Source organism: Colius striatus, chromosome 1 (genome assembly GCF_028858725.1).
Source record: "Colius striatus isolate bColStr4 chromosome 1, bColStr4.1.hap1, whole genome shotgun sequence".
NCBI classification, from domain to species: Eukaryota; Metazoa; Chordata; class Aves; order Coliiformes; family Coliidae; genus Colius; species Colius striatus.
Genome location: NC_084759.1, coordinates 200,244,199 through 200,270,129, shown reverse-complemented (window position 1 = coordinate 200,270,129; position 25,931 = coordinate 200,244,199). Strand labels below are relative to the sequence as shown.

Genomic DNA, 25,931 nt, shown 5'->3' with positions numbered 1-25,931 from the left:
ACTCCAGATTCTTCTTCACTGTTAGCTCATGTTCTCACACACTTTCATCCACAATTTCAGGCAGCTGACTGAAATCTGTTGTGAAGAGGTATTCATCAGCTTGGTTCCAACCTTACTAATCAACATCTTCGCAGTAGATGCAGTCTCATGTTGGCTGTTACTTGGCTCCCTGTGTCAGTAGGAGTTACGGGCTTTTTCCCTGAATCCATGGCACTGAAGAAGTCACGACAGTGGCACGACGTTGCCAGCCCTCACACCCATGACCTCACTCAGCACCGCTGCCCATCGCTACGCCGCCATCGCCCCCACCCTCAGCCCCCAGCCCAGCCGCCATCCTCATCCTCCTCGCCCACAACCAACGTGGCGCCGGGCGGCGTCGCTGCTGCCCGGACCGAGGATGGCGGCGGCCGCGGCCGTGGCCGCGCATGCGCCGCAGGGGGCGGGGCCGGGCTGGAGTTTTGGCGGGTGCCGCGGAGCGCGCGGCTGGCGGTGAGTGGGGCCGAGTGAGGGAGCGGCCGCGGGTACCGGGGCCACCGGGGCCCAGGTAGTGATCCTCGGCGAGGGGCGCGGCCATGCGGGCTCGGAGGGACACGGGGAAGCCCTGACGGAAACCGGCGCTTCCCTAGTGGGGGAGAGGGCATAGCGCGGACGAAAAGGAGGATCCCGTGGTGAGGGGGAGGCCGGGATGGAGGTCCCGCGGCTGCTGTGGTCTGTGGGGAGAGGGGAGGCGGCGGGCTCGGCGCAGCCGAGCTCTTGCCGGGTCTCGGGACCCCGGGGCTGGCCATTGAGACAGGAGCGGGAGATCCCGCCGGTGAGTCGCGACAGGAGCTTCTGGGCAGCGGGGGGAATCCCCGTGATCCACAGCAGGAACGGCTGGGCAGGGTTCGGGGGATCCCGGTGAGCCGCGGCAGGAACGGCTGGGCAGGGTGGGGGGATCCCGGTGAGCCGCGGCAGGAACGGCTGGGGAGGAGGAGGAGGAGGAGGAGGGGTTGTTAGATCCCTATGAACCGCGGCAGGGCGCGCTGGGCAGCTGGGGTCGCTGATCCCGGTGAGCCGCGGCAGGAACGGCTGGGGAGGAGGAGGAGGGGTTGTTAGATCCCTATGAGCCGCGGCAGGACCCGCTGGGCAGCTGGGGTCGCTGATCCCGGTGAGCCGCGGCAGGAACCGCTGGGCAAGGTGGGGGAGATCCCTATGATCCGCGACAGGAACCGCTGGGGAGGAGGAGGGGTTGTTAGATCCCTATGAGCCGCGGCAGGGCCCGCTGGGCAGCTGGGGATGCCTGGGCCCGTGTCCGCAGCGGGAGCCCGCGGCTGTGCCGTGGTCACTGCCCACTCCCGCTCGCGTGTGCTCCGCAGTTTTGTATTGTTCTTCGCTGAAAAGTAATGTTCTGGCGCAAGAGAAAAGAGAGAACTGTAAAAGAGGAGTTTATGGGTGAAATGAAGGTCTCTGCAACAGGAAGCCCTGCAAGCACAGAGTTAAGAGATTGCTTTGGTGAGCAATCCATCCCCAGTGGATTTCTCTCCCGTTGTGCACACTTCCCTTAGACATTTATGCCCGTCTGTGTGGATTATTTTTCATGGGCATGTGCCTGTGAAATGGAGGAGCCATGAGAAATGTAGAGTAACAACTGTGTTGTGAGAAGAGAGGCATTTTCAAATGAAGACTGTAGAAAATGTTTGTATGGATTTTAATTCAGTAGAGTCCCATTTGCAACTGTTAACAAAGGCAAGCCAAAGATTTATAAACAATCAAATAAGGAGCCCGAACACAGTATATATTTCTAATTGAGCTGTATCTACTTTAACAGTGTCACTATTGTTCTCTCCATAACAGAAAATAGTTTTCCTTGAGGGGCTCTTGAAGGAATCCTGGACAAATCATGGATGGTAAGGGGGAAAGTACTCTCGCTTTCAGTAGGGATGTTGTCTTCTGACCAGTACATTATTGACAACAAGTGTTCAGAAAGCTTGGTAAGCCTTTTAGCAAAGGAAATTATGTTGCACTGCCTTTGAGCTTGCCCCTTGCCTTCATTGTCATTTCTTTGTGAGGCTACCATGTCCCTTCCTTGGTTTTGTTTTTTGTTCAGCGTCAAAGACTAAATAAATGTATTGGTTTGTTCTGAATTTTCCTTCTTTCTTTACTTAATTTTCTTTTCTTCCTATATTTGTCTCTTTGATCCTTTTTTTTTGCATTCTGTTCTCTTCCTGAGCAAAGCATATCTGAAGAGATGCTTTCCTGCCTGCCTTGCATCTTTCTCTTTAGCTTCCATTGCCAAAAGCCGTGTGTGTGTTTCTGTAGAGCTCCTGGCTACACCTTTACAAGTCCCAAAGCTTTTCTTTGTGACAGCAGCTGTTGTACAGGCAGCTGCATAAGAGGAAAAGCCAGCACTAAGAAGCCTGCAAATTTTCTGCTGACCAGACAACCTGGATCATAAACTGAGTGTCTGCAGCCAGGCTTCCATCCAACCAGATGGCAGGAAGCTGCTTTGTCTTCCAAAGCTGAAGTAGTACTTTAATAATGCCACTTACTGCTCTGATTTACTTTTGATTGTGATTAGAGTGTCGTGGATATTTTATTCCATGTCAGCTTTCCTCTAACTGGAAAGAAATAATGCTGAGTTTCATTTTTGCCTTAGCTGATGATGACTTGGATCTGCTGGCCTCTCTCCTGGAAGAAAGTGAGGCCACTGAGGAGGGAGATCTTCCTGAGGAGGAAGATACCCCAGAGGATGAGAGGGGAGAACCAGATGAATACGATGAGCTCTTTGATGCAGAAGATGATGCATCTTACACTGAGGATGTTGATGCTGAGGACAGCTTGATTGATGAACAGAAGGAGAACCTGGCTACGCTGTTTGGAGATGTGGATGACCTGCTGGAAGAAGAGGAGGCAGAGGAAACTGCTCCCACTTCATCTCCCAGTCAGACAAAAGAGAAGACCAACCAAGAACTGCAAGGTTTCTGTAACAGCATCTTTTATCTGATTAATTATATATCTATATCTTCTGCTAATGGGCAGAAGGTGGGACCTGCTGCCTCTCACTTTAGAGTGGTGCCCAGAGGGGGAATATTGAAAGTCCTTGTGAAAGTTTCCAAGTTCAGTTTTCAGTACTTAGCCAAACTTGCCAAACCCATTTTCCTAAAATAAAGACTGGAGGACTGAGGTGAGCCAGGGAGAGACCAGCACAGCTCTCCCTTCCTGCTCAGGAAGGCTCAGCCTTATCAGTTGGTGTGGAAGCAGAGCTGGCCGCTGAGCCTTCCTGTATCCAGGCCATATATTCGATTAGATTGGAAGCATTCCTTTATAGTAAGGAATGCAACCATCAGCCATTTAATTTGTCTTATGCTCAGAAGGAAAGATACATGCAACATATCAAGGAACATACCACAGTCAAGTAAAATATTTGTGTGAGAGAAATCTGCTTCAGGCTGTATGGAAAAGTGCCCTTTCACTGTGAGCTGTGTAGACTCAAGTAAATCTGTATTGTGGCTCTAGTCTTTGTTTTCCAAGTTCCTATAATGTAGTAAAACTACCAGACTTCCAGGGATCTCAGAAATCTTGATTTGCAATGGCTTCACACTGTCTGCCTTATTGTCCTTTTTCTTCTCCCCTCTTTCCTAGCTGAGCTGAGAAAATTGCAAGAACAGATGAAGACGTTACAGGAGCAGTTGCAGAAGACTGCTATTGGGCAGCAATCCAGTTCAGGCCCTGAGAAAAAAAACCCTGGTAATGAGCCTAATTAAACAGGTTTACGATTTGTTGGCTTACCAACGTGCAATTAATAGGCAAGACTCCAAATAATCCTAAAGTGGGCACTGAGTAGCAGGGAGGAATGGTGGTCTAGTATATTCCCACACAGGCTGTTTCCTGCAGCTACAGACTAAATCTATGAGCTACAGTTTTGGTGTCTGTATCATGGGTTGATTCTATGTGGGGCAGCTTTCATGACTGATGTCTCTTACTGAAAATACAGCTATGTTTGTTGCCATAACACATTGGACATAACAATAAAATGATAGGGGAGATTGAAAAGCAAAGGGATGTTCCTACTTTCCACAGCTTTGTGGTTTCAGGGACATCCAGAGTTTTAGGTCATTATGGGGAAGAGTCATTGGGACTCTTCCAGCTGTTCCATTTCAAATGCTGACAACTTAGCTGAAGGATTTCCATATGGGACTCTGTCTTGGGCTTGTTCTTCAGAGAATTATCGAGTTTGGAGCATTTTTTAGTGTTTGAGCCCAGATTCTGAGATCTCTCAAATGTGTTGTTTGTTTCTTTGGCCAGGTAAATCTCCTTGTCCACCCTTAAAGGAAAGGAAGGTTCAGAAACTGCAAGAGTCACCGTGTTTCTCAGCCCAGCTGGGCAATCCTTTACCACCAGCCAAACGAGGAATCCAGAAATCAAAAGCATCCTCAGCAGGTACCATTCTCAGTCTTCCTTTCACTGAAACACACTGGGCTTTTGTGGAGTGCCTGTCTAGTTCACAGCAGCAGCCTAGAGACATCCAGGATAGTTGTACACTGATCAGCGCACCAGTAGCAGTCTGGTCACAGCAGAATAGAGCTTAGTACAGGGTTAGCTACTGTGCTCTTTGCAGTGAGAGCTGTCCTCTGTACTGTAATGGTTAACCTGGCCACTGACAGCAGCCTAGCTTGAACCTGTATCCTATAGTTTAACTTGCTGCTCTGGGAAGCTCCCCACTGGGCAGAAGTCGTTGCTGGAGTTACATTTGACTGATCTGGAGCCGTCTCTTAGTTCCTAGCTGGCTGGGAGACCAGTCTGGTACAGATAAGACAGTTTTACAACTGTTTCTCAGGCATGTTACATACACTTCTGGCTCTGGTCAGGTGTAATTGAGAAGTTTTATTTCACTATCAAGACTTCTTTGTTTTTTTCCTTACCTTTTTTCCTGCTGAAGAGAACAAGACTCCTCCTCAGCAAGTCCTCAGCCTGGCATTCCAGCCTCTCAAGTCTGCTGCAGGGAACACACCCAATAAGGTGACCAGAGGGAAGCCTCCTCACATGCCTCCAAGCTCCAGTGCAACACCTGCTCAGCCAGTGTCTGTGGAAACCTTCTCAGGACTGAGATTAAGGTCAGCAGCCCAGCACTGAGCTCTGTCTGGAGACATCACCCTCCAGCAGTGAGTGGGAAAACACAATCTGTCCCGTGTCCTGTGTCACACAAGTGGTGAGCAGAGGACTGGATTTCTGATTTGCTCTATATCCATCATTTAACCATGTCATTTGTCATTAAGGGATGTAACACAGCATTGGCTGTTTGAGCAGCAAATGGGTAACCTTGGCTTTTGCCTTAATACTGTGTTTCTATTTTCACCTTTGCTCTTTTCTGACAGCAAAGGCTATCATTCTGTCAGCGCTGCCTTCCCTGGGATGTCCTCAGTAGTGGAGGAGGGAAGCAGTGAGCATGTGCAGAGCCTGATTGTGCTCTGGTTGAGCAGAGTCAGCTCCCCACTGAGAAGCCCTGAGAGCTACTCCTGATCCCCACACTCAATGTGACCACAAGAGGTCTCTGAATACTCACAGTGTCTTTCCTCATGAGAAACCATGCTGGTTTGGAAACCCAAACTTTGCTCAGACAGTCATGACACTCCTTCCTGAAATGAGCAGAATTGGTGCAGCCTCTGGGCTAAGTTGCAGTGCACCTATTGGGACAAAACTTAGCATGATCAGTAGCTTTCTAATACTTGTATGCTATCCTGAGGGGTTTTGTTTCCAGTGAACTAAGGCACAGAGGCATTTGGCAGTGAGATCTAGTCTCCCCAGGAGAATATTGGGTGGTTTCAACTGTCTCTGGCAGTTTATGCCAAAGAGTAAGTTCTCATTGACGTGCTTTTGCTTGATCTAGAAAGCCCCGTGTGTCTTCAGCTGAGATGGACAGGAAGATGGCGAACAGGAAGCTCATCCGACTGTCCCAACTGAAGAGCAAACTTGCTGCAGAAAATCTGGAGGAAATAGACTGGGTAACATTTGGAGTCATAGTGAAGAAGGTCACTCCTCAGAGTGCAAACAATGTAAGTGATTGTGCTGTATCTCATGCTCAGTTTGAGTGAAATGCTGGTCTTCTTTCCTGAGAAACTAATTAGATCCTCAACTTAATCAGCCAGCTCCATGCAGTTAATGAAAAGCTGCTATGTTAAAGATCTTGGCCTGTCTGGTTTCATGCAGTAAAGCTGCTTTTACTCCTCAGGGTAAGTCCTTGGCTTGTCTAGTGCAACTGTCCCAGACAGTAGCATTGGCTAATGTAACCATAGCATAAATCTGGCTTAAACCTCTTCATTCACAGTTATATGTTAAATGCTACTGGAAAAAAACCTCCAAGCTGTGACTCCCAGTCTTTCTAGACAGCCCCCTTGTTTTAAGTGTGCCAATGGTTTCCCTAGAGGTCATTCTGTCCTAGATGGTGTACATGACCCACAGAAAGTCATTGATGAATCAGAGATCTGAATCTGCCTTGATTTGATTTGTTCAATGCTTAAAAACTCCTTTATTCAGCAAGCAGGAGGGCTATCCAGCTTTAATATCAGGAAGGTTGCTGGTTCCAGTGTTATTGTGCCATTTGGGCCTTCAAGAACCCCAGACTTTGTGGCGTGGCCGGAGACTTTGTATCTAACCCCTACTGAGGCTGCAAATTGGGCTTTTCTAAATCAGGAACACCCAGAGGAGGGCAGAATCAAGCTAACTTTACAAGCAAAAGGGAATGCAGTGAGTGTCCCTGTACTGAGAGGAAAATTAATGTCTGTTGCAGGGCAGAACCTTTAGTATCTGGCGGCTGAACGACCTGCGGGATCTCAGTCAGTGTGTCTCGCTCTTCCTGTTTGGTGATGTCCACAAAGAGCACTGGAAGACAGACCAAGGCACAGTCATTGGGCTGCTCAATGCTAACCCTATGAAACCTAAGGAAGGCTCTGATGAGGTGAGAAGATTTTTTTCACTTGCTCATCAGCTGTGGATAAAATCCCATAGCTGAACTTTCTCATGTGTGCTTGAAATTGGGCTTCATGACACGTCTTAAGGCTGAAATCACACTGCTCTGCCTAAACAGTTTGAGCTGCATTCAGATATTTCTGTGATGTGTATTTGCTCCTGGAAGACTGAACTTTAAGAGGTTCTATTAAGCATCTAAACCCAGAGTTTATTCAAGTCTTTCATCTGCTCTTGGTAGTACTCATGTTCCACAGATGCAGGGAGTGCGTTTTCATTTCAGTTTATTCAGCCGCTTCAGTGCAGTACCTGTTCCAGCTTAGAGCTCTCTCAAAACTGAAAAAGGTGGAGAAGCTCATTTCTCTCTTCTAATTTAAGCATGAGATGTGATTGCAAATGTTTCCTGGTTGCAAAATGGTGTGTGAGAAGCAGCACTATTTGATTTATTAACCAAATGATGTGTTATGTATAGTAAGTTGATACATAGCGGTTCGCTTGTTTAATCAGTTACTTACAAATGCAGAACAGGATGAATTGCTTTTCTGTATGTAGCAAAACATTTAAGGTGGCTTCATTTTGCTAATAAATTAATTTCACTTAATATCTTTTTAATTACACTGGAGTGGAAATGGTTTTTACTGACTTCTGTCAAGGGGAATTTCAATCTAGTGGCTGGTGATAGAGTGTTTTGCATTTTAAATTCTCCAAATGGTAAAATTAAGAATCTCATTAATTGTCTATTAAGCTATATAATTGCTTAAATTAACATGAGGAAGCAGTAGAAAGTCCTGTTGGGGAAAAGAATGGCATGCCAGACTTAGTGTAAGGGCTGTATTTCACCCTTAAAAGTGGCTCAGCTAAAATGTAGACATTTAGAATGACATTAAAACTGACTTTCAAAGTGTTTCTTACTTACAGACACAACCTCTAGTGTCTTTGGTTGTATGAAACAGACACTCTTCTTGCACAGGAATCAGTTTTGCTTGGACATAGACGTAGGGAGAGCTCTAGTCCATCTCCTCTTCCTCTCCATGGTGGTCACCATGATGGCATCAGAGCCAAGCAGTTACACAGGACCATCACATGGAGCACAACTAGGTCTGCCTTTGCTGGTCCTTGGTTTCCTGAGGCTCTGAGCATACCAATCTGATGTCTTTCATCTCTCTGTGAGAAAGAGATTAACTCTATTTCTCTATTTGTCTGAGCCTTTTCTCAAGCTGAACAGGACATGTGGCTTTCTTAAACTTGGCCTGCATTTTAAAGCTTCATTATTAGTAGCAGAGGTACCAAACTGGACCAGAGCTAAACCAGTGATGTTGAGAGAGAAGCCCATCCAGTCCTCAAGGCTTGTTCTGATTTCTTTCTAGGTGTGTTTGTCTGTTGACCATCCCCAGAAGATCCTCCTCATGGGTGAAGCTCTGGACATGGGCACCTGCAAAGCCAGGAAGAAGAACGGTGATCCTTGTGCACAGATTGTGAACCTGGTCTGTATCTCAGCAGTCAGGACATCCTTAAACTGGGAGTAAAATCTGGCTGCTGGATCTGTACAGAATCTTTATACCTGAATGGGAGGGATTGGAGAGGAAAAAGGTGTTGGGTGGCTTCTTTTAGGGACAGTACTGACTTGTACTCATTCAAAGGATTGAATTGACTGTGTCAATTCATGGCCATGGTTACGTTAGGAGACCCGAAAAGAACTGTAGGTCAGCAAGGTTACAGATAGCAGGGTAGTGCTTACAGGGAGGAGAGAAAATGAAGGAATGGAGAACTGGGGAGGAACTTTAAAGTGTGTGGAGTGGGAGGAAGACAAATAGCAAACGTACTTGTACCAAAACATGGCTGTGATTGCAAACCAGCTCTGGGAGGTGCCTGTGCACAGGGCTCTTAGTGCTGTTGGGATGTTGCAGTGCCACCTGGAACAAACCATAGATGGAGGCTGTCTGGCACAGGAACCTCATGTCTGTCTGTTCAGTTACTGACAAAAAATGTTCAGTTGTGGGGTAATGATAGTTATAACCTTGGGACAGATGAATATCAATGAGAATGGAGTTACTTTTTTGGGTAAAAAGTTAAAGAACACCCTGAGTGAGTGTGTTTATGCCACTACTGTGTCTGACTGGCTGCAGTCCTCAGCTCCCTCAGATTGACACTGGAAACAGATTAATTCATTTGCAGCGCCCTCATGAAATCACTTGCTCCAGTGTTAGCTTTCCTTTGTGTTCATACCAGTAAGAAAACTGCATGCAGCTCAGAGTCAGAGCAAGAGGCCTTGGGGCATCAGTTGTATCTTAAGATGTGGAATTGCCTTAAAATCCCTTGGTATGCAGGGTTTTTCCCCGGTGATTAGTCTGGGCAAAATTGTTTCCATTGCTGAAGTGTGGATATAGGTTTGCTGAGTCAGTCAAATGCCGGAGTACTCAAAAGAGACGTTGCCTCAGTTTCTGAAGGAAGTTGGAATTGATAGTGTTCTGCAACAGGCTTCTGGTGTTTCTTTTCAGAATGACTGTGAATATTGTCAGTACCACATCCAGTCCCAGTACAAGAAGCTGAGCTCGAGGCGGGCAGACCTGCAGTCCACCTTCTCCAGCGGCCGCCCGCCCAAGAAAGGTGGTCGGAAAAACCCCAGTCTGAAGGAGAGGCTGTGTCAGGATGGGTTTTACTATGGAGGTGTCTCTTCAGCAGCATATGCAGCCTCAGTGTAAGATAAACCACTTATTTCCCTTGCTTTTGAACAGAATCTCCTTGCCACATATCAAGGGAGCTTGAAGCTGTAAGGGAGGGGCCTATTAACTAGAGATCCCTTTGGCTGGACTACATTCACCTAACAGAATGCCCTATGTTTGGTGGCATCCTCCTGCCCCTCTGGAGTAACAATGCTGCTGTTTGTTAGGAAGATATTAACAGTCAGCACTAAGATGTGATAAGGGGTGATCTTTACCTCTAAATTAATAGTGTGCTGTGAAGCCAGGAGGCATTGTGCCTCAGCAGATGAAATGAACTTTATCACAAGATCCCAAGTGCTTGAGTCTCCAACACGAGGGTTTTTCAGTGCCATTCCCTTACTGTATTTTGTTATGGCTCATTGCATTTAAATCTCAGACTTGGTGTATTTTGTCTTTCCTCCTCCTATCTTCCTTGACTGAAATAATACAGTGTCACTGTGTTAACAAAGAGCCAGCAGCACACCCTATGTGTTATGAAGTGACCAAGATCAGTTATGCTCTCGCAGCTGGCATGGAGGGGCCACGTCCTTCATCCAAATCTCCCTGAAGATAGTTGAGGAAAGACCTGGGTCACAGCTGGATCAAGCTCTGTGTTTACACATGGCTTTCATTCCCTTACCCCTGCCCTCTTGTAACTCCAAAGTAATGAAACAATTCCAATCTTCTCTCCATCCCTGGAACTAACCCTGAGCAAAGCACAGCCATTGCCTATGTTTAGCTTTCTGTCAAAGCATGGAAAGAGATATTCCAACCCAAGGAGGAATGGGAGAATGTGCTAGAATTCAGAATTAGATCCACATCCTTCCCAAAGACACAGATGACAGGAGAGGGGCACCTTTTAGAGTGGCTAGAGGTTTTTTTGAAGCACCAGGCTAGCAACTGAGCTGCTGCCTGTTCTGTCAGCATGGGAATCCTCTGACATTCTGGTTTTGTTTCCTCTGCAGTGCAGCAGCTGCAGGGCCGAAAAGGACCGTTCAAACCACTCTCTCCAATCTGGTCGTGAGAGGAGCTGATGCAATTGTCCAGGAAACCAGGCAGAAAATTGGTACCTAACTACCTCTGTAGTCTCTTCACCCTCCAGATACTGCCAGCTTGGTGTGTAGATGTGTCCCAGGACCCTGCCACTCACCGAGTGAATCTGGAAGGTGGCTCGCTGCAGACAGCCGTTTGCAGGCTGCTTTCTCAATTGATCAAAACTCCTCTTCCCTGTCCAGATCTCAGCTGCAAGGCAAATCTAACTAAGCAACTGTGTAGCTCCATGTATGTTTTTTTCATCAGTGCCCCTGAACTAAGTGTCCTGTTCTGTCTTTGGGCAGTGACAGGTCTTTGCTGGATTAATGGGAATTGGAAGTTTTAAGAACTTTGAACCAGAGAATTTATTTTATGTGATTCAAGTAAATTACTTCTGTCACTCTGGAAAGCTTCTGAGGAGTACTAAGTATAAACTGGAGTCAGGTCTGCAATGCAGGGAGTCTCCTGAGCACCCAGCCTGTTTCTAGTGCTTTTCTTTTGTGATCTTCAAAACACATCCCTTCCACAGCGTTTGGGATGTCACCAATCTCCTCTGCCTCCATTTTGTTCCTGTAAAGCACTTAGTATTATGCCCCCTTTATGTTCTGTGGAGAGCAGATTATTCAATCTGTGTGCTCTAGATGCCACTAGATGTCTTGTTCACATCTTTCTGTCCCCTCCATTTGACACAGCACAGTGTGTGTGTCCCGTCTCTAGGTTTTAGCTGCTCTTAATTCCTCAGGGACAAGATGTGGTGGCTTCAGGGCTTTCAAGCATTCCAAAAAAGGGAACAGTGGGAGCAGCTCAGTCAGCTGGGGCTGATGGAGAACTGGCTGAAATTGCTGAAGAGATAGAATTGTATTTGTGGTGTGCTCTGTGAGGACAAGGCCTGGGACAACAACATGTAACATAGAAGTTGGCTTTGCTTTGGGAGATGCTCACTCAGGTGACCCACGGGGATTTTCTTCCAACCTAGACTATATCTGTAAAGCCAGGCCTGCTTCCCTTCCTGGCTCCAAATCTGTTGTATTTCTGCTTTTTGCACTCCAGGTGCAGTAAAGAGACCCATGCAATGTTCTGAGGAATTCAAGGAACTGCTGGCACAGCCAACTTTTGGGGCACGAAACCTCTGCAAACACTGGACCAAAGCAGGTATTGTCCTGAAGGAAAGCCCACTCCTGAAATCACTTAACCTCCTTCTTTTAACATTTTTGATTGGGTTTGTTTTTTCCTCAGATGCTGAAAAGAAGCAAGGGGCCAGTTTCCAGTCTGTCTCTGCTTCAGCACTGCTCAAGCAACAGAAACAGAAGTTGCTGGAGGCCAGAAGAAAGCGATCTGAAGAGATTCAGCGGCGGTAATACCCAGTGGCTTTCACAGGAAGGGTCCTTTACTGTGGCCCTGAGTATAACTCTGGGAGATGTTTTGCTCTTGTAATACAAACTCTTTAAATAGTATTCAGTGGAGAACCAAATGCTCCAGCACAGTGCCCAGCAGCTGGGAGAGGCCTATTTGAGTAGGAAACTGGGGTCAGGACTCCTGGTTCTGTTTGTTGCTGACTTGCAAGGGTCTTCTGAACCTGAAGATTTGCCAAGTGTTTTGTGCATACCTTGTTCACAAACCTCAGAAGAGACAACCTGTGTGAGACTGATGTAGCTAAGTAGCCTCAAAAGGCTCAACAAGGGCCAAAACAGAATCTAAAGGGGAATAAGTCTAGGTACGATCATGATACACACAAATAGTCTTCCAGCCTAAAACAATGTGTATTTTGGAGTTTTTCCAAGCCAGTGTCTGTTGCAATATCTTTGAAAGGACCTTTTTTATTCCCATGAACCTGTCCAACCTCCATTGTTGTCTGTGCAAACCTGAACATATCTGTGGTTGCTGTGACAAGGAGTCCCTCTGCTCAACTACCTGTTCTGCAAAGAAGCCCATTTTCCCAAGTGCTCTCAGTTCCTGCTTCCCAGCTCCATTGATGCTGCTCTCTGATTTTAATGCTGAAAGCTAAGTTTTGATTGCCCACACCTCCTGGTGACTTCAAGTCACTCTATTTCAGTGAGCCAGTGAGTTCCTTACCAGTCATGTTTTACTCTCCTGAATACCTAAATTGCTGCAGATTTTTCTAGCACTGAAAAGCCAAGTAGAGAAAAATGACAGTTTGCATCCTTTGCATTCCTGTCTGTTTCTCAAACCTTTCTGGCCCTTTGACTTGTCTCCCCATTTCAATGGATTCTTCTTGTCCTCCAAGGTTCCTCCAGAACACAGGTAAAGCTGGGAGCCCTGCTGTCCCCTCCTCCTCCAGGCAGTCCTCGCTCCATTCCCCAATGCCTGGGGCAGAGTTTCCCAAAGCTGCAAAAATGTCAACTCCTCAAAGGCCCAGGCTGGGCACAGGCTTCTCAGAAGGAGAAGATATCCTCTTCTTTGATGGCACTCCACCTCCAACATCAAAGCTAGATGGCCTTGCAGAAGCCAAAAAGGTAACAGCTCTTTGAATCCTTCTAAGTATTAAGAAAGGAAGGTTAAGGGAAGTTTGGTTTGTGGTCATGGAGGAGTCTTCAATCTGAGGGAGCTCAGCTCGGTTCTGATGGTAGTGAGGTTCCTGAGGTTGTAGGCTCAGCCTGGCCTGGATTACAGCCCCCAGGAAACCTGTGGTTCCTGACACCTCTTGGGACCAAGGTCTGTGGCACCCTCTTGCCTGTAGTCATCCTCCAGAGCAGTGGAACAGCTGCTGAGGAGGAACCTGTCTGTCTGTGACGTCTGTCCACCAGAGCTGCTGTCTCTTGTTTCAAAATGCACCTGAATTGATCAGGAGTGAGTTTTGGTTTGTTTCATGTGTGTGATGCTCCTGAGCTCGCTTGTGATCTTCTCTGGAGGCAAATGTCATTGAAGCCATGGGCACAGCTGGCTGTGCCAGCAAATGCCAACTGGGGAAAGGGAGATGGGCAGTCAGGGCATCTCATTGAAGTCATGAACCTGACATTCAGGTTTTTGCTGAGGAAACACTTCTTTGTATTTGCTGACAGCTTCTCTGATAGAACTGACTCTGTTCTTCATGAGCTGATGTAATCCATCACCCCTTGGGCAAATTGCCTTTGGAGTAGCTGTGTGGCTGTCCTTGTGCTCTGTCCTTCATGCAGGGGGGACACAGTTTCCACCACTGGATGCTCTTTTTGCTCTTGTGTTTTGGGGGTTTGGGACATCTTGAAGAATCAGGTTGTGAATAGATCCAGGACCAGGATGGGAAGTGACTTTTACAGAAGAAAAGAGAACAAGGCCTGTCACTATTGATGGCTTACCCTGAAGTGCTGGGAGGAGCAGGGGATTTGTGCTGAAAATCCCTGCAGTGCCAAACTGTGCATGTTTGTTGTTTGGCATTGCTCATGCAGTGCATTGGGGGTGCTTTCCATTTCTGTGGAAACCTCAAGCAATGTGATCCCTTTGGAAAGCTTCCTGCTTTGTGAAGCAGTGAAAGCCCAGCCACCAAGCCTGGCAGTTGGGCGATGTGAATTTGATGTAAGGCAGAGCTGGGAATTTTGTTGGGCCTGTCTTTGGCCAGCTTTGTGCTCAGGCCAGTGAGTCTTGTCTCCTTTGTTGGAGGCTTCCTCTGCCACTTCTGCCAGTAGGAACATGGGAGCCAGACTGGTCACCAGCATGTTGGCTGCTCTTTTCTCTTTTCCAGCTGGCTGCGATCCACAGACTACGAGCAAACGGCCAGGTTCTTGCTAAATCTGACCCAAACAGTGTCAAGAGGAAAAGAGCTAATGTGGATGGTGTCCTGGAAATTGTGGAAAGAGTTGAGAAAAACATTGCTCAGCCACAAGGCCCAGAAGCAGAGAATGGTATGTAATGTCAGCTTCTAGAACAGCAAAAATAGGCTGGTGTCCTGCTAAGGGAGCTCTAGTTGCTGGGTTAAAGGCTTAATTGCTGTGCCAAAGAGAGGCCAGGTTAGGTCTGTTGAGAAGTTAAAAGGTTTGTTGCAAAGGCTAAACAATCTCTAACCCTGTGGAAAGAGTATGAGATGTAATCTCTGACAGCTCCCTGTCCTCAACTCTGTTGTTCCCTTTCTTCTGGCACTTCAGCACTTGCAACGCTTGGCTGACTTAACCAAGGGAAACCAATCGTCCTCCCTGGGAAGCTATCAGAAGTTTTTGTGTCACCTTGAGTTTGCCAGCTGGTGGTTTACTGTGTGATCTTGGATGAAATGCTTCATTCCCTTTAAAGCTTCTCCATCAGTCAGGGAGGCAACACTGCTTGCTCCCCTGTGAAAATTCCTGGGACAGTTTGGAGAGAAGGGACAATGTTATTGTTAAAAATGCTTTTATTCTTGGTTTCTGAAGCCATGTTTGAACTTGGCTTTGTGTTCCTGAACTATGAAAGGCTGCTGTTTGACCTGAGAGGCCTGAGACTTCCAAAATCTCCTGCAGTGGTCATGCTTAGAGATCACAAGCTTGTTTTGAGCTCAGCCTCTTTAGGACTGAGCCGTTTTTGTCTCCCTAGGTATGGATGAACTGGAGCCTGCACAAAAGAAACGGCGTGAGCAGCTGGCCTATCTGGAGTCAGAAGAGTTCCAGAAGATCCTGAAGGCCAAGTCCAAGCATACAGATGTCCTGAAAGAGGTATGGCCTCAATCCAGCCATGGCTGAGGACTCAGAACTAGGGAGCTGTCTGGACTCCTTGTAATGATTTCAGCAAGAAGCAGGCACCCAAGCGTGTCACAGGAACCACCTTGGCCTGCTGAGTCGGGTCAGGGGTCTCTGAGAACACAGGGCACAGTGCCTGCAAGTCAGCAGGGTTCCCATAGCCATGCCAAGGTCAAGTTGCTATCCTTTTTCTTTGCTGCCTTTGGAGGAATCAGTGAAGTTCCCTGGTTAATGAATAGTCAGGAAGACATCCTGATTCCTGGTTCCTTTTTTTTCAGGAGAGGAGACTGAGGGGGGATCTCATTAATATTGACAGATATCTACAGGGTGTGTGTCAGGAGGTTTTTCCCTTTTTTCTATAGTAGCCAGCAACAGGACAAGGGGTAATGGGATGAAGCTGGAACACAAAAAGTTCCACTTAAACATAAGAAAAAACTATTTCACTGTTGAGGGAACCCTGGCACAGGCTGCCCAGAGGGGTTGGGGAGTCTCCTTCCTTGCAGGTCTTCAAGATCCATCTGGACATGTTCCTATGTGACCTGATCTAGGTGCACCTGCTTCTGCAGGGGATTGGACTAGATGATCTCTAAAGGTCCTTTCCAACCCCTACCATTCTATGATTCTATGATCCTTCTACCTTAAGATCAAATTAGCCAGGTGCCTATTTTGTCCTTCATTTCTTGGCACCTTGGCCACATAAAGAGCTGCCACCTTCCTCTGGGACTTGTGGCATTTGTGGAGCCTGTGAGATGGCAGCAGTTGCCCTGAAGAGCTGAGAGGTTGGGCCTCTCCCATAAGGGTCATTTCTGAGCATGTTCCCAGGGATACACCTCCAGGGGCACAGGGCTCTTGTCTTCAACACATTGGAGCTGGATGGAGCCCTAGTTGTTTAAGGTCTTCTGAGGAGTAATATTTTGGCTAAGAACCAATTCCATTCATTACATTTGGCTACCTGACCTCTCCTGCACTGAGCTTGTAGGTGTGTGCCTGTTCCAGCAGTACAGGTTGTTGTGAAACCCTCCCCACTGGTACATGTCAGAGGTGGCTCATTTCAGGGCTGGTGAAGCACAGCATGTGCACGAAATGGATTTTATTGAAGTAAAGAGGTACCTGGTGTCTGTTGCCTGCAGCCTGTTCTGAGCAGGCCCAGGAGTTGTTTGCCCCAAGGACGTTTCTGGAGTGGACTCTCCCATCTTTGTAATGCCACAAGCCTTTTTGTGTGCCCCTCCAGGCTGAGGCTGAACTGCAGGAACAATACTTTGAACCCTTGGTGAAAAAGGAAGAACTAGAAGAGAAGATGAGGAGCATTAAAGAAGTGAAATGTCGAGTTGTGACGTGTAAAACGGTGAGTGAAGGGGAGGCAGGTGACAGCAGGAGAGTGGGGCACGAGCTGTACAGAATGCTGCTGGGCCCTCCTGCAGGCTCCCTCTTAGTCTCTTTGCCATAGTGTGGTGTGGGAATCAAGTGCAGACAGTTCCATTCCTTCTGGCTGCTGCTGAGAGCAGCCCAGGCACTGAGTGACCTGAAGACACTGCAAGGCAAGCTTCAGTGCTGTGCTGAACATCTCAGCTTTATGCCAGTGAGTTCCTCAGGTGTTGGTCTTCTCAAAGCATTAGTTTCATCCATGAAGTGCTTTGTAGCAAGACCCTCAGTTCTCTGTATTACATGACAAAACAAGCAAAGTGCTTGGAAAAGATTCTGCTGGGTGGGATCCCTCTCTCTGCATTTCTGGGACTTGGCCATCAGCAAGAGGAGTGGAGCTTTGTTGCCACCTTGCACGTGCTGAGAGGGTGGCAGGACTTACCTCCCATTCCTAGAGTACCAGTCCCTGGACTTTCCCTCTTGCTGCCTTTCTTTCCTACCTGTTTTGGGGCTGCACAGAGGGCACTGTGCCCCCTGAGGTGCTGGCAGCAGAGCCACAGGGTGGTGGCAGAGGGGAGGGTGGTGTTGGGAGCACTGACAGAGCCTGAGTCAGAGTGCTCAGACTGGTGAGCCCATCAGGATAGAAGACAGAGATGCTTTGCTCTGATGTTTGGCTGTCACTGACCCACAGAACAGACCTCACAGCTCCCTCTTTCCTCTCTGACAGTGCAATTACACCTATTTCAAGCCCCTGGAGACGTGTGTGCAGCATAACCACAACTACCACTGGCACGATGCTACCAAGCGATTCTTCAAATGTCCTTGTGGCAGTCGAGCCCTTTCCCTGGCCAGGCTCCCCAAGAAGCCCTGCAGGTAAGGGGTGGGTGAGGCTCCCCAAGAAGCCCTGCAGGTAAGGGGTGGGTGAGGCTCCCCAGGAAGCCCTGCAGGTAAGGGGTGGGTGAGGCTCCCCAAGAAGCCCTGCAGGTAAGAGGTAGGTGAGGCTCCCCAGGAAGCCCTGCAGGTAAGGGGTGGGTGAGGCTCCCCAAGAAGCCCTGCAGGTAAGGGGTGGGTGAGGCTCCCCAGGAAGCCCTGCAGGTAAGGGGTGGGTGAGGCTCCCCAAGAAGCCCTGCAGGTAAGAGGTAGGTGAGGCTCCCCAGGAAGCCCTGCAGGTAAGGGGTGGGTGAGGCTCCCCAAGAAGCCCTGCAGGTAAGGGGTAGGTGAAGCTCCCCAAGAAGCCCTGCAGGTAAGGGGTAGGTGAAGCTCCCCAAGAAGCCCTGCAAGTAGGGGGTAAGCATCCCCAAACAGCCACAGAGGCTTTTCTACTGCCTTTTCAACCACAAGTGATGTGTTGGGAGTCCCAGAAGGGAAGGGGAAGGTTTCAGGCCATGTGCTGAGCAGTGTGGCTTGTTTGGAGCAGTGCTCCTCACCTGCCACTTTCATCTTTCAGTACCTGTGGCCTCTTCAAGTGGGAGCGAGACGGGATGCTGAAGGTGAGTGTGAGCCAGCAGTGGCTGAGACCTCAGCTCTCTGGCTGCTTCTCTTGGTACCTGTCCCACACTTTGCTTCTTCAATGCTCTTACCAGCTCCCAGCAAAACCTGGTGCCAGGTGACTGCAGGCTGTGCTTTAGGGAGCTCTCTTCTTGCTTTCTCTTTCATTTTGTTTGCTCTAACCATGGGGAGTTTGCATGTCACCAAAGTTATGGTAAAGCTCCTAGAGTGTCTGTCAATATTTCATCAGGTGATTTAGCCCTACCACAGCTTCTGTCAGAGAAATGTTGAGGAGACATCACATGTTTAACATCTTTTCTCCGTGGTTCATGTTTCTAGGAGAGAAAAGGTCCCAAGATTGGTGGAGAAACACTTTTACCAAGAGGGGAGGAACACCCCAAATTTCTCAATAGCCTTAAGTGACCTGGAGTTGATTTTGGTTTCACAACATCAGGATGGATTTCTTTGTCTGAAACACACACTTTGTTACTGGAATGCCAAGAGGATTCTGGTTTTAGGGATGAATGAGCAGCTGCTTTGATTCCTGATGAGGGGAGCAGCCACACATTCTCCACCAAGCCACTACATGGATATTCAGCTCTCATCCTTTTAAAGCTGCCTGAAGGAGGCTGCATGGGAACTGCAGATTCCTGCCTGTCCTTACTTAGTAACATCTTGTTTACAAGATTTAACCTTGAAAAGAGACATCAGAGTGGAATTTGTACTGAGAAGTGCCTAGGGATCCCACAATGTATGTTGAGTGGCTGATGTCGAGTCACCTCACCAGGATTAAGTGACAATTCATGAAGTGGGAGCACTGGAAGTTCCATAAGCACTTGGGAGGTGAATGCTGCATAACTGCCATCCTGCTGAGGCCTTTCAGCTCTTGGCCAAAACAGGCTGTGAGAAGGTTGCAGCCACACACCAGTCTTCATTGGCTCCAAAATTACTCTCTTTGAACCCTTAAGAACAGATGTCAGACAGCTCCTGAGTTGTCTTCTCCTTGGCTTGTGTGTTAAGAAGCCCATCAGCGGCTCTGGTGGGACAAGCCAGCAGTGCTCATGCTGCAGCTGTTTCAAAGCCCTTTCTCCATCCCACACCAGGTTCTCAGCACCTGGTTTTTACAGCTACAAACCTGCAGCTCCTGCTTTGAGAAGCATTTTAATGAATCTGGCACCGTTTTGTGAGTGGTTTTAAAGAGCTGAGTGCTTACACTTCACAGCTTTTAGCCTTTTCATGTCACTCTCTGGCACAGCTCTGTCAGCCTGGGGCAGCTGCCATGGGGCCTGGAGCTGTCTGGCTGTGGGGAAGTGTCTTCATACAGTCTTTTTCTTCTGAAAGCACATTTCTATAGGAGTGCCTGTGGCCTTGCCCACCAATTCCTGGGCCCAGTCTGGCTGCTGCCCCTGGCTCTGCTCCAGGAGGATCACGGGGTATTTTTAAGCCTCTAAACCCACAGTGATGTCATACACCTGCCCTCACTAGTCCTGCATGTCCCTGTTGCCTTCTCCATACCTCTTTTATTTGCTTGCAGAGGGGCTGGAAAAGATCAATAATGTTTACCTCAGCATTCTGCAGCCCTCTTGTGCTGGTGCTCTCACTGGGCATCTTTGCTCAGCACGTTGCATTTATTTCAGTCTCCTGTGGATGCCATGTGGTGAGTGGGGTGTCACAGGCACATGGCCAAAGGTGTAACTGTCCCCTGGCAGTCTGCTGGTGATTCCTCATTCAGAATAAATACAATGAACAATAGAACACTGCCTGGCTTTGTACAGTCTTTGAGGAAAGGATGAGGTGCTTGCTCAACATCTTCATTTGCCCAAATGCTCGGTGCAGTCAGCAGAAGGAATTGGTTTGTGGTCTAACTCTGGCCCCCACTCAGTTTTTTCATTCAGACCAACTGGAGTTTCTCACCTGGACTCCAGAAAAGCAGCATGAAGTTCCACATCAGTACCACAGAATGGTTTAGGTTGGAAAAGACTTTAAGGGCAGAGTCCAACTGTTCCCCTAGCACTGCCACAGCCACCAGTAAACCCAGGTCCCTCAGCACAAGTACCTGGCTTTGGAATCCCTCCAGGGGTGGGGACTCCACCACCTCCCTGGGCAGCCTGTGCTAAAGCCTGATAACCCTTGCAGTAGCAAAGTTTTTTCCTCATCTCCAATATAAACCTCCCCTGGTGCAACTTGAGGCCATTTCCTCTTGTCCTAGCACTTGTTACTTGGGAGAAGAGACTGACCCCCACCTAACTACAGCCTCCTGTGGGGTAGTTGTAGAGAGTTCTTGTGTCTCCCCTCAGCTTCCTCTTCTCCAGACTAAACACCCCCAGCTCCCTCAGCTGCTCCTCATCAGACTTGTGCTCCAGACCCTTCCCCATCTCTGGACACACTCCAGCACCTCAGTGTCTTGTCAGGAGAGGCCCAGAACTGAACACAGCACTCAAGGTGTGGCCTCAGCAGGGCTGAGCACAGAGGGACAATCCCTGCCATGGTTCTGCTGGTCACACTTCCTGATAGAACAAAGCTTCAGGCTATTTTCAGTTCCTGGAAAGGAAGTTCCTGCAGAAATGAAAGCTGGGGCAATGCTTTGCCTTCATAAGTGATGTGATGCAGGAAGGGCAGGTGCCTCCATGGGAGCTGTGGAGCAGAAGCACTACTCTCATCCTTGGATGTAAAAATAGGGTGAAGCAGCCCAGGCTCACTACTTTGCTCAAACCCCTGCAGCAAGCAAGGAGTGGAGATTGATGTCATGGATTTTATATGCCTCAGTCCATTGTTGGGAATCCTTTTGCCAGAGATGGATCCAGCTCAGCAGAAGCAGGGATGTGGGTCTGCCCTCACACCAGCAGTAGCTGTAAGGCATTAAACCAGATTAACACTATAGAAACTGCTGCCCTTAGCGTGGCTGGTAACTCAGTCCAGAGCTCTTACTGAAGCTGCCACAGCCCCATAATCATTAAGCAAAACCACACTGGAAATACAACACTGAGAGTGTTTCCTGAGAGAGTCATTCCGGTTTGCTGAGTAGTAACTGGATAAATGAACCTCGTTCCCAGCCATGAAACATTCTCTAGGAGCACACCATGGGCAAGGTTGTTTCTGAGCGTGCTTGGTGGTTGCTACAAAGTTCCTGTGTGTGTATGAAGATGGGCAGGAAGACATCCAGCTTCTCTCACAAGGAGCTAGGAACTCAGGCTGGGCTTGGGGATGTGTTAAGCATCCTGCCTCCCTCAGCCCCTGCTGAAATGCAATGAAGCACCTCACCCTGCTGCTACAAACCATCTTTCCTTGGATTTTACAAACCCTTTAAGGGAAGATTCAAACCTTTAGCATTTTCTCCCTCTGCACTGACCAGCTGAGGTGTGTTAACTCCCAAGTAAAATCAGCTTAATGAAAACCTCACACCCTTCCACCATCACCACACTGCTGAAGGACCTTCCCTTTTGACCCTGCAGGGCTCTCTGGGGCCATCTCCTGCAGCTCCCCAACAAGCTGGACTCACACAGCCAGTTCACACCCTGTTGTTTTTCCCCACACCCACTTGCTGCCTGGTTTTTCACTCCCAAAAACTGTGTGTGGAATTGTTCAGGTAAAACTTTTGGCCCTGGAAAGGGTCCTGCAGCCCTCCATGGGAGAGCCTCGAGGTGCAGCTGTGCCCTCCCCTGCTGCCTGAACCACCAGCCTGGGCTGCCCCTGTTCTTTCCTCTTCATATGACTGACACTCACTCAAAAGCAGCAAAATGACCTTTGCCCCTGATCCCTTAGACACAAATTCAGCACCTGCCTTTTAGAATGACAGGCAAATGAGAGGGGAAGGGAAATCCCCAGTGTGTCTGGGGACCTGGCTGCTCCAGGACAATCATTTGCACTATTTACTTTGTACCTTGCTGATTGATTTCTTCCAGACCTTCCTACCTGGCTGTTTGCTCCTGCTTTCTGTTGGCTGCCTGAGAGCTCTCAGCACATGCAGTTGGCCCTGCTGTCATCAGTGTCACGTGCCTTCCTCTCCAGCACAGCTGTTTGCATTCTGTCTTCATAGACTTAGAGCCAAGGAGCAGCTCGGGGTGTGGGATGCTCACACCACCTTACATAGACGAGGAGCAGAGGAGCAATCAGAGCAAGGAGATGGGATATTTTGCATAGGAAGAGGTAATTGCTCCCTCTTTCTCCCCACAGCAGTTCTAAGGGCTGGAGAACAGACAAAGAGAGAGGCTGGGAAAGGCACAAGGGGTAGGATACATGTGCAAAGAAGCAACCTCTGTGCCTGCTGCTGCCCCACCTGTGCTGTGACCCAGGTCTCTCAGTGTATGTTGGCTGTGCTGCTTTTAAAAGGAGAATGAGCTTAACATTAACATGAATGAGCACAACACTAACAGGTTCCTCCTCCCCTTGGAGAGCTGGAGTAAATAGGGAGCCTGAGAGGAGCTCAGGGGCTGGGTAGGAGCACACCATGGGCAAACCACAGCACCTGCTGTATCTCAGCTCATCCTGTAGAGCAGCAGCACAGTCTGTGCCACAGAAGCTTAAATCCTCTTCTAAACAGAGGCCTTCTGTACTTGCTAGCACATGGCAGGACTTGGATGCCTTGTATGTTAAACATAACACTGTCAGTCTGGTTTCATTCAGGCCTGTGGAGACTCTGCTGGTAAAGTACCAGAACACCCTGGTTCGATTCAGTGAGTTCTGTAAATCCCTCCCAAAAAATCTCAGTGCTCTTTTATGCCTGATGCTGCTGCTCTGCTCCCAAGGGAAGGCTGCAGTTCAATGTGGGGTCTCTTAGCCTAAAAGTTGCTTGGGAACAGCAGCAATAAATGCTTATGCTCTTATGCTCTTTTGCTGCTGCTTTTGCCAAGTCCTTCTGGTGGATGAAACCTCCCAGCTCTTGAGATCTCTTGGCAAGGTTGGGCCGATTTTTTTCCTTGAGTTTTGAGATTAAGGATGGAATGACACTTGGAGAAAATCATGCAGCAAAGGAAGCAATTGCTGAAGACCAAAACTGACCATCTGGAAAGCTCCCAAGCCAAACCAGAAGTTACAAGGTAAGCTCATGATTTAAGATCATCACAAGGTCTGAAGCAGAACTCACTTTATACTTGTCATGCCCAGATTCAGTCACTTCTTTCTCCAGGTGCTCTTGGGTCATGTTCTTGCCATCAATGTAGCAGCACTACATTGTAATGAAGTGACAGTGTGAGGAAACAGGACACCACTCACTGCCACAGCGACTGTGAACAACCATGGGATACAAGCTCCTGCATCCCAGATGGTGGACACAGGTGGGCTGAAGCAACACCACCTCCTCAGTCTCAGATTGACAGCAACCAGAGCAGATCTTTGTGTCCACACAGATTCTTACCTCTGCACCCAGGCAGTCCCAACAACACACTTGTTTTGTAATCAGTTCTTAGGTAAGATTTCAGTGATGTTTAGTATCTAAACAAATATTAACAGCTGTATCTACAGGTGCCTTCCTACCTTTGAGAGAGCTGAGATCCTGTTTGCTCTGAAGCTATTAATGACCAGAACACTGTGTCTCCCTTCTCTGTGACAAGGTGACCCCTGGGACTCATCATATCCCAGCAGCCCATGGACTCTAAAAACCAAGGAAGAGTTGAAATAGTTCAGTAAAATTAGAACCAAGCTGGTTTCTCAGTGTAGAAGAGATGAAAAAGCAGATATTTTCTTTCTATAAGGTTGTACATCTAACAGACATGATGCAGAGTCTGCATGTTCACCTAGAAGTCTTGCTAATCACTTTGAAAGGAATCACTTATAAAGAACCAGAATGGTCCACTTTGCCTTCTGGATCATCTTTGCACATCTCACAGGTAGCTCAGCTTCCCCACTTGTACCTCATACACACATATGATAGGACTTCTCTGCTCACTTTCTCTTTTGACCTGCAAACCCCTACAAGACTTTCAGGAGCTGGGACACCTCAGCTTGGAGGAGACTGAGGGGTGACCTCATTCATGTTTATAAATATGTAAAGGGTGGGTGTGAGGAGGATGGAGCCAGGCTGTTCTTAGGGATGGCCAATGGTAGCACAAGGGGCAATGGGTATAAACTGGAACAAAAGAGGTTCCAAAGAAACACAAGGAAAAACTTCCCTGTTCAGGTGAGGGAGCACTGGCACAGGCTGCCCAGATGGGGTGTGGAGTCTCCTCTGGAGACATTCCAAACTCACCTGCACAAGTTCCTGTGTGACCTACTCTAGGTGCTCCTGCTCTGGCAGGGGGTTGGACTAGATGATCTTTTGAGGTCCCTTCTAACCCTTAACATTCTGTGATCTCACAACTAAAATGTTCTCATCTGCTTTCTGAAGATGAATTCAAACAAGACATTTTCTCCACTGGAGAGAAGGGAACAGAGCACAAGGGAGCCTCACAAGCACTGCCTGATGCCAATCTGAGGTGTCAGGTCCAGCCTCCTGCTGCAAGCACAGCCACCACCACCTCTGGGCCAGGTCAGGAAGCATCCTTACTTAGAAGAAAACTTGCTTGAAATGAAATTCTGGTCCATTGTTCTTCTCCAGGCAAATGAGGGTGCTTGCCTGGCAGGAACAAAGTCAGAGAAGGATAAAGCATCTTCAGATCTGGCAGTAATAGTGAAACATGGTTGTCTGGTGTGTACAAAGACCAATTTGTAACAGCTTCCAGATAAAGACTGTTAGAGTGTACCCTCAGTCAAAACATGGTCCCCTCACGCCCTGCCCACCCCTGTGCTGCTGTACATCCCACTTTGGATGGCTGTGGAACTCCAGGGGCTCCTGGGGCATCCCCAGCTGCACAATGAGGAAGGGGAAATAGTGCAAGTCCTGATTCACAAGCTGGAGAGAACTCAAGTTACCCAAAAGGAAGAGAATGCAGATGGCTGCACTGAAAAGGCTCTTCCATAGAATTGTCCTGGGGAACATCACATTATTTATGGTGGGAATGTGTCCCTGGGAACTGCTCCAGCTCTGATGGTGAGGCACTGTCTCAGCATGCTCCTTGTAGGTACTCAATTCTGAGGCCAACTGAGTTGAAATCTCACTCTGTGGCCACATCAAGAGTTCAGTCGTGGTTCTTCAGTCCTTAAGTGCTCTGTGGACTGATTGTGAGTTGCATGAACAGAGTGTTTCAACAACTCAACCTCCTGTGCTCTTGCAGAAGCTGAACACCTCAGAATAGGAAGCAGCTCTGGTCTCAGCTCTGCTGAACTACAAAAGCTTGTGGGGAGTCAAACCAACTTTGATAAAACCTGTAATGTAGTTAATTCAACTCCCTTTGGCTTCTAGGGCTGCAGATCAAAGTCTGACTACTTACAAGAGAAATGGGGGCAAAGCTGGGATTTAAAGTCCTTCCTTTGGCACCTACTCAAGTGTCTTCATATCAAAGCACTGAGCATGCAACAGCTGTCAGCAAGGTCAGGAGGCAGATTAAACCTGCCATTTCTGAACTGTCAGTATGGAAAACAGCACATCAACTCTAAGCAAAGGGTCTTTTCTGTATTTATTGTCTTCTACCAAGCTCCAGGAAGGTTTTCAACACATGTGAAATGACAAGCCTGAAAAAAAAGCATCTAAGTGGGGCTTCCCACAAGTGCAGGCAGCTGGATGAGCAGCTGGTGTGTAATCTCTGCATGTTCCTCCTTGGAACTTGTATGCTGCTTTAAAAAAGACCAAATTGGTTGAGGGACAGTTAATATGCAACATATTAAATGAGTTGCAAAGAGTGTTATAGAGGAAACGTGGTTAGACATAAGGGCATTTCCATTAGGAGGCCCACAG

The 25,931-nt window shown here is 48.1% G+C and overlaps 1 protein-coding gene across 2 annotated transcripts; it reads left to right on the top strand.

The window, feature by feature from the left end:
* Window positions 1–420: 420 nt before the first annotated feature.
* Window positions 421–23,096, top strand: MCM10 (minichromosome maintenance 10 replication initiation factor). Of its 2 annotated transcripts, XM_061989383.1 has the most exons (20): window positions 421–489; window positions 1,834–1,886; window positions 2,636–2,956; window positions 3,622–3,726; window positions 4,285–4,419; window positions 4,919–5,093; window positions 5,867–6,032; window positions 6,767–6,934; window positions 8,310–8,426; window positions 9,441–9,640; window positions 10,610–10,710; window positions 11,727–11,828; window positions 11,913–12,030; window positions 12,922–13,150; window positions 14,353–14,512; window positions 15,171–15,289; window positions 16,545–16,658; window positions 17,403–17,548; window positions 18,123–18,165; window positions 18,503–19,906. In XM_061989383.1, exons 2-20 carry the CDS (start codon window positions 1,880–1,882, stop codon window positions 18,584–18,586), a joined length of 2,610 nt encoding a protein of 869 aa, XP_061845367.1. In that variant the 5' UTR covers window positions 421–489; window positions 1,834–1,879; the 3' UTR covers window positions 18,587–19,906. The 2 variants fall into 2 exon arrangements, with proteins under 2 accessions (XP_061845367.1, XP_061845376.1); XM_061989392.1 differs by lacking the exons at window positions 421–489; window positions 18,503–19,906 and adding an exon at window positions 23,014–23,096 and having other exon boundaries at window positions 1,540–1,886.
* Window positions 23,097–25,931: the final 2,835 nt, after the last annotated feature.

Coding starts and splice junctions, on each gene's coding strand:
- MCM10 (XM_061989383.1), top strand. Junction 10,711..11,726: donor GGAAACCAGGCAGAAAATTG/GTACCTAACTAC, acceptor TTTGCACTCCAG/GTGCAGTAAAGAGACCCATG. Junction 13,151..14,352: donor GCCTTGCAGAAGCCAAAAAG/GTAACAGCTCTT, acceptor TCTCTTTTCCAG/CTGGCTGCGATCCACAGACT.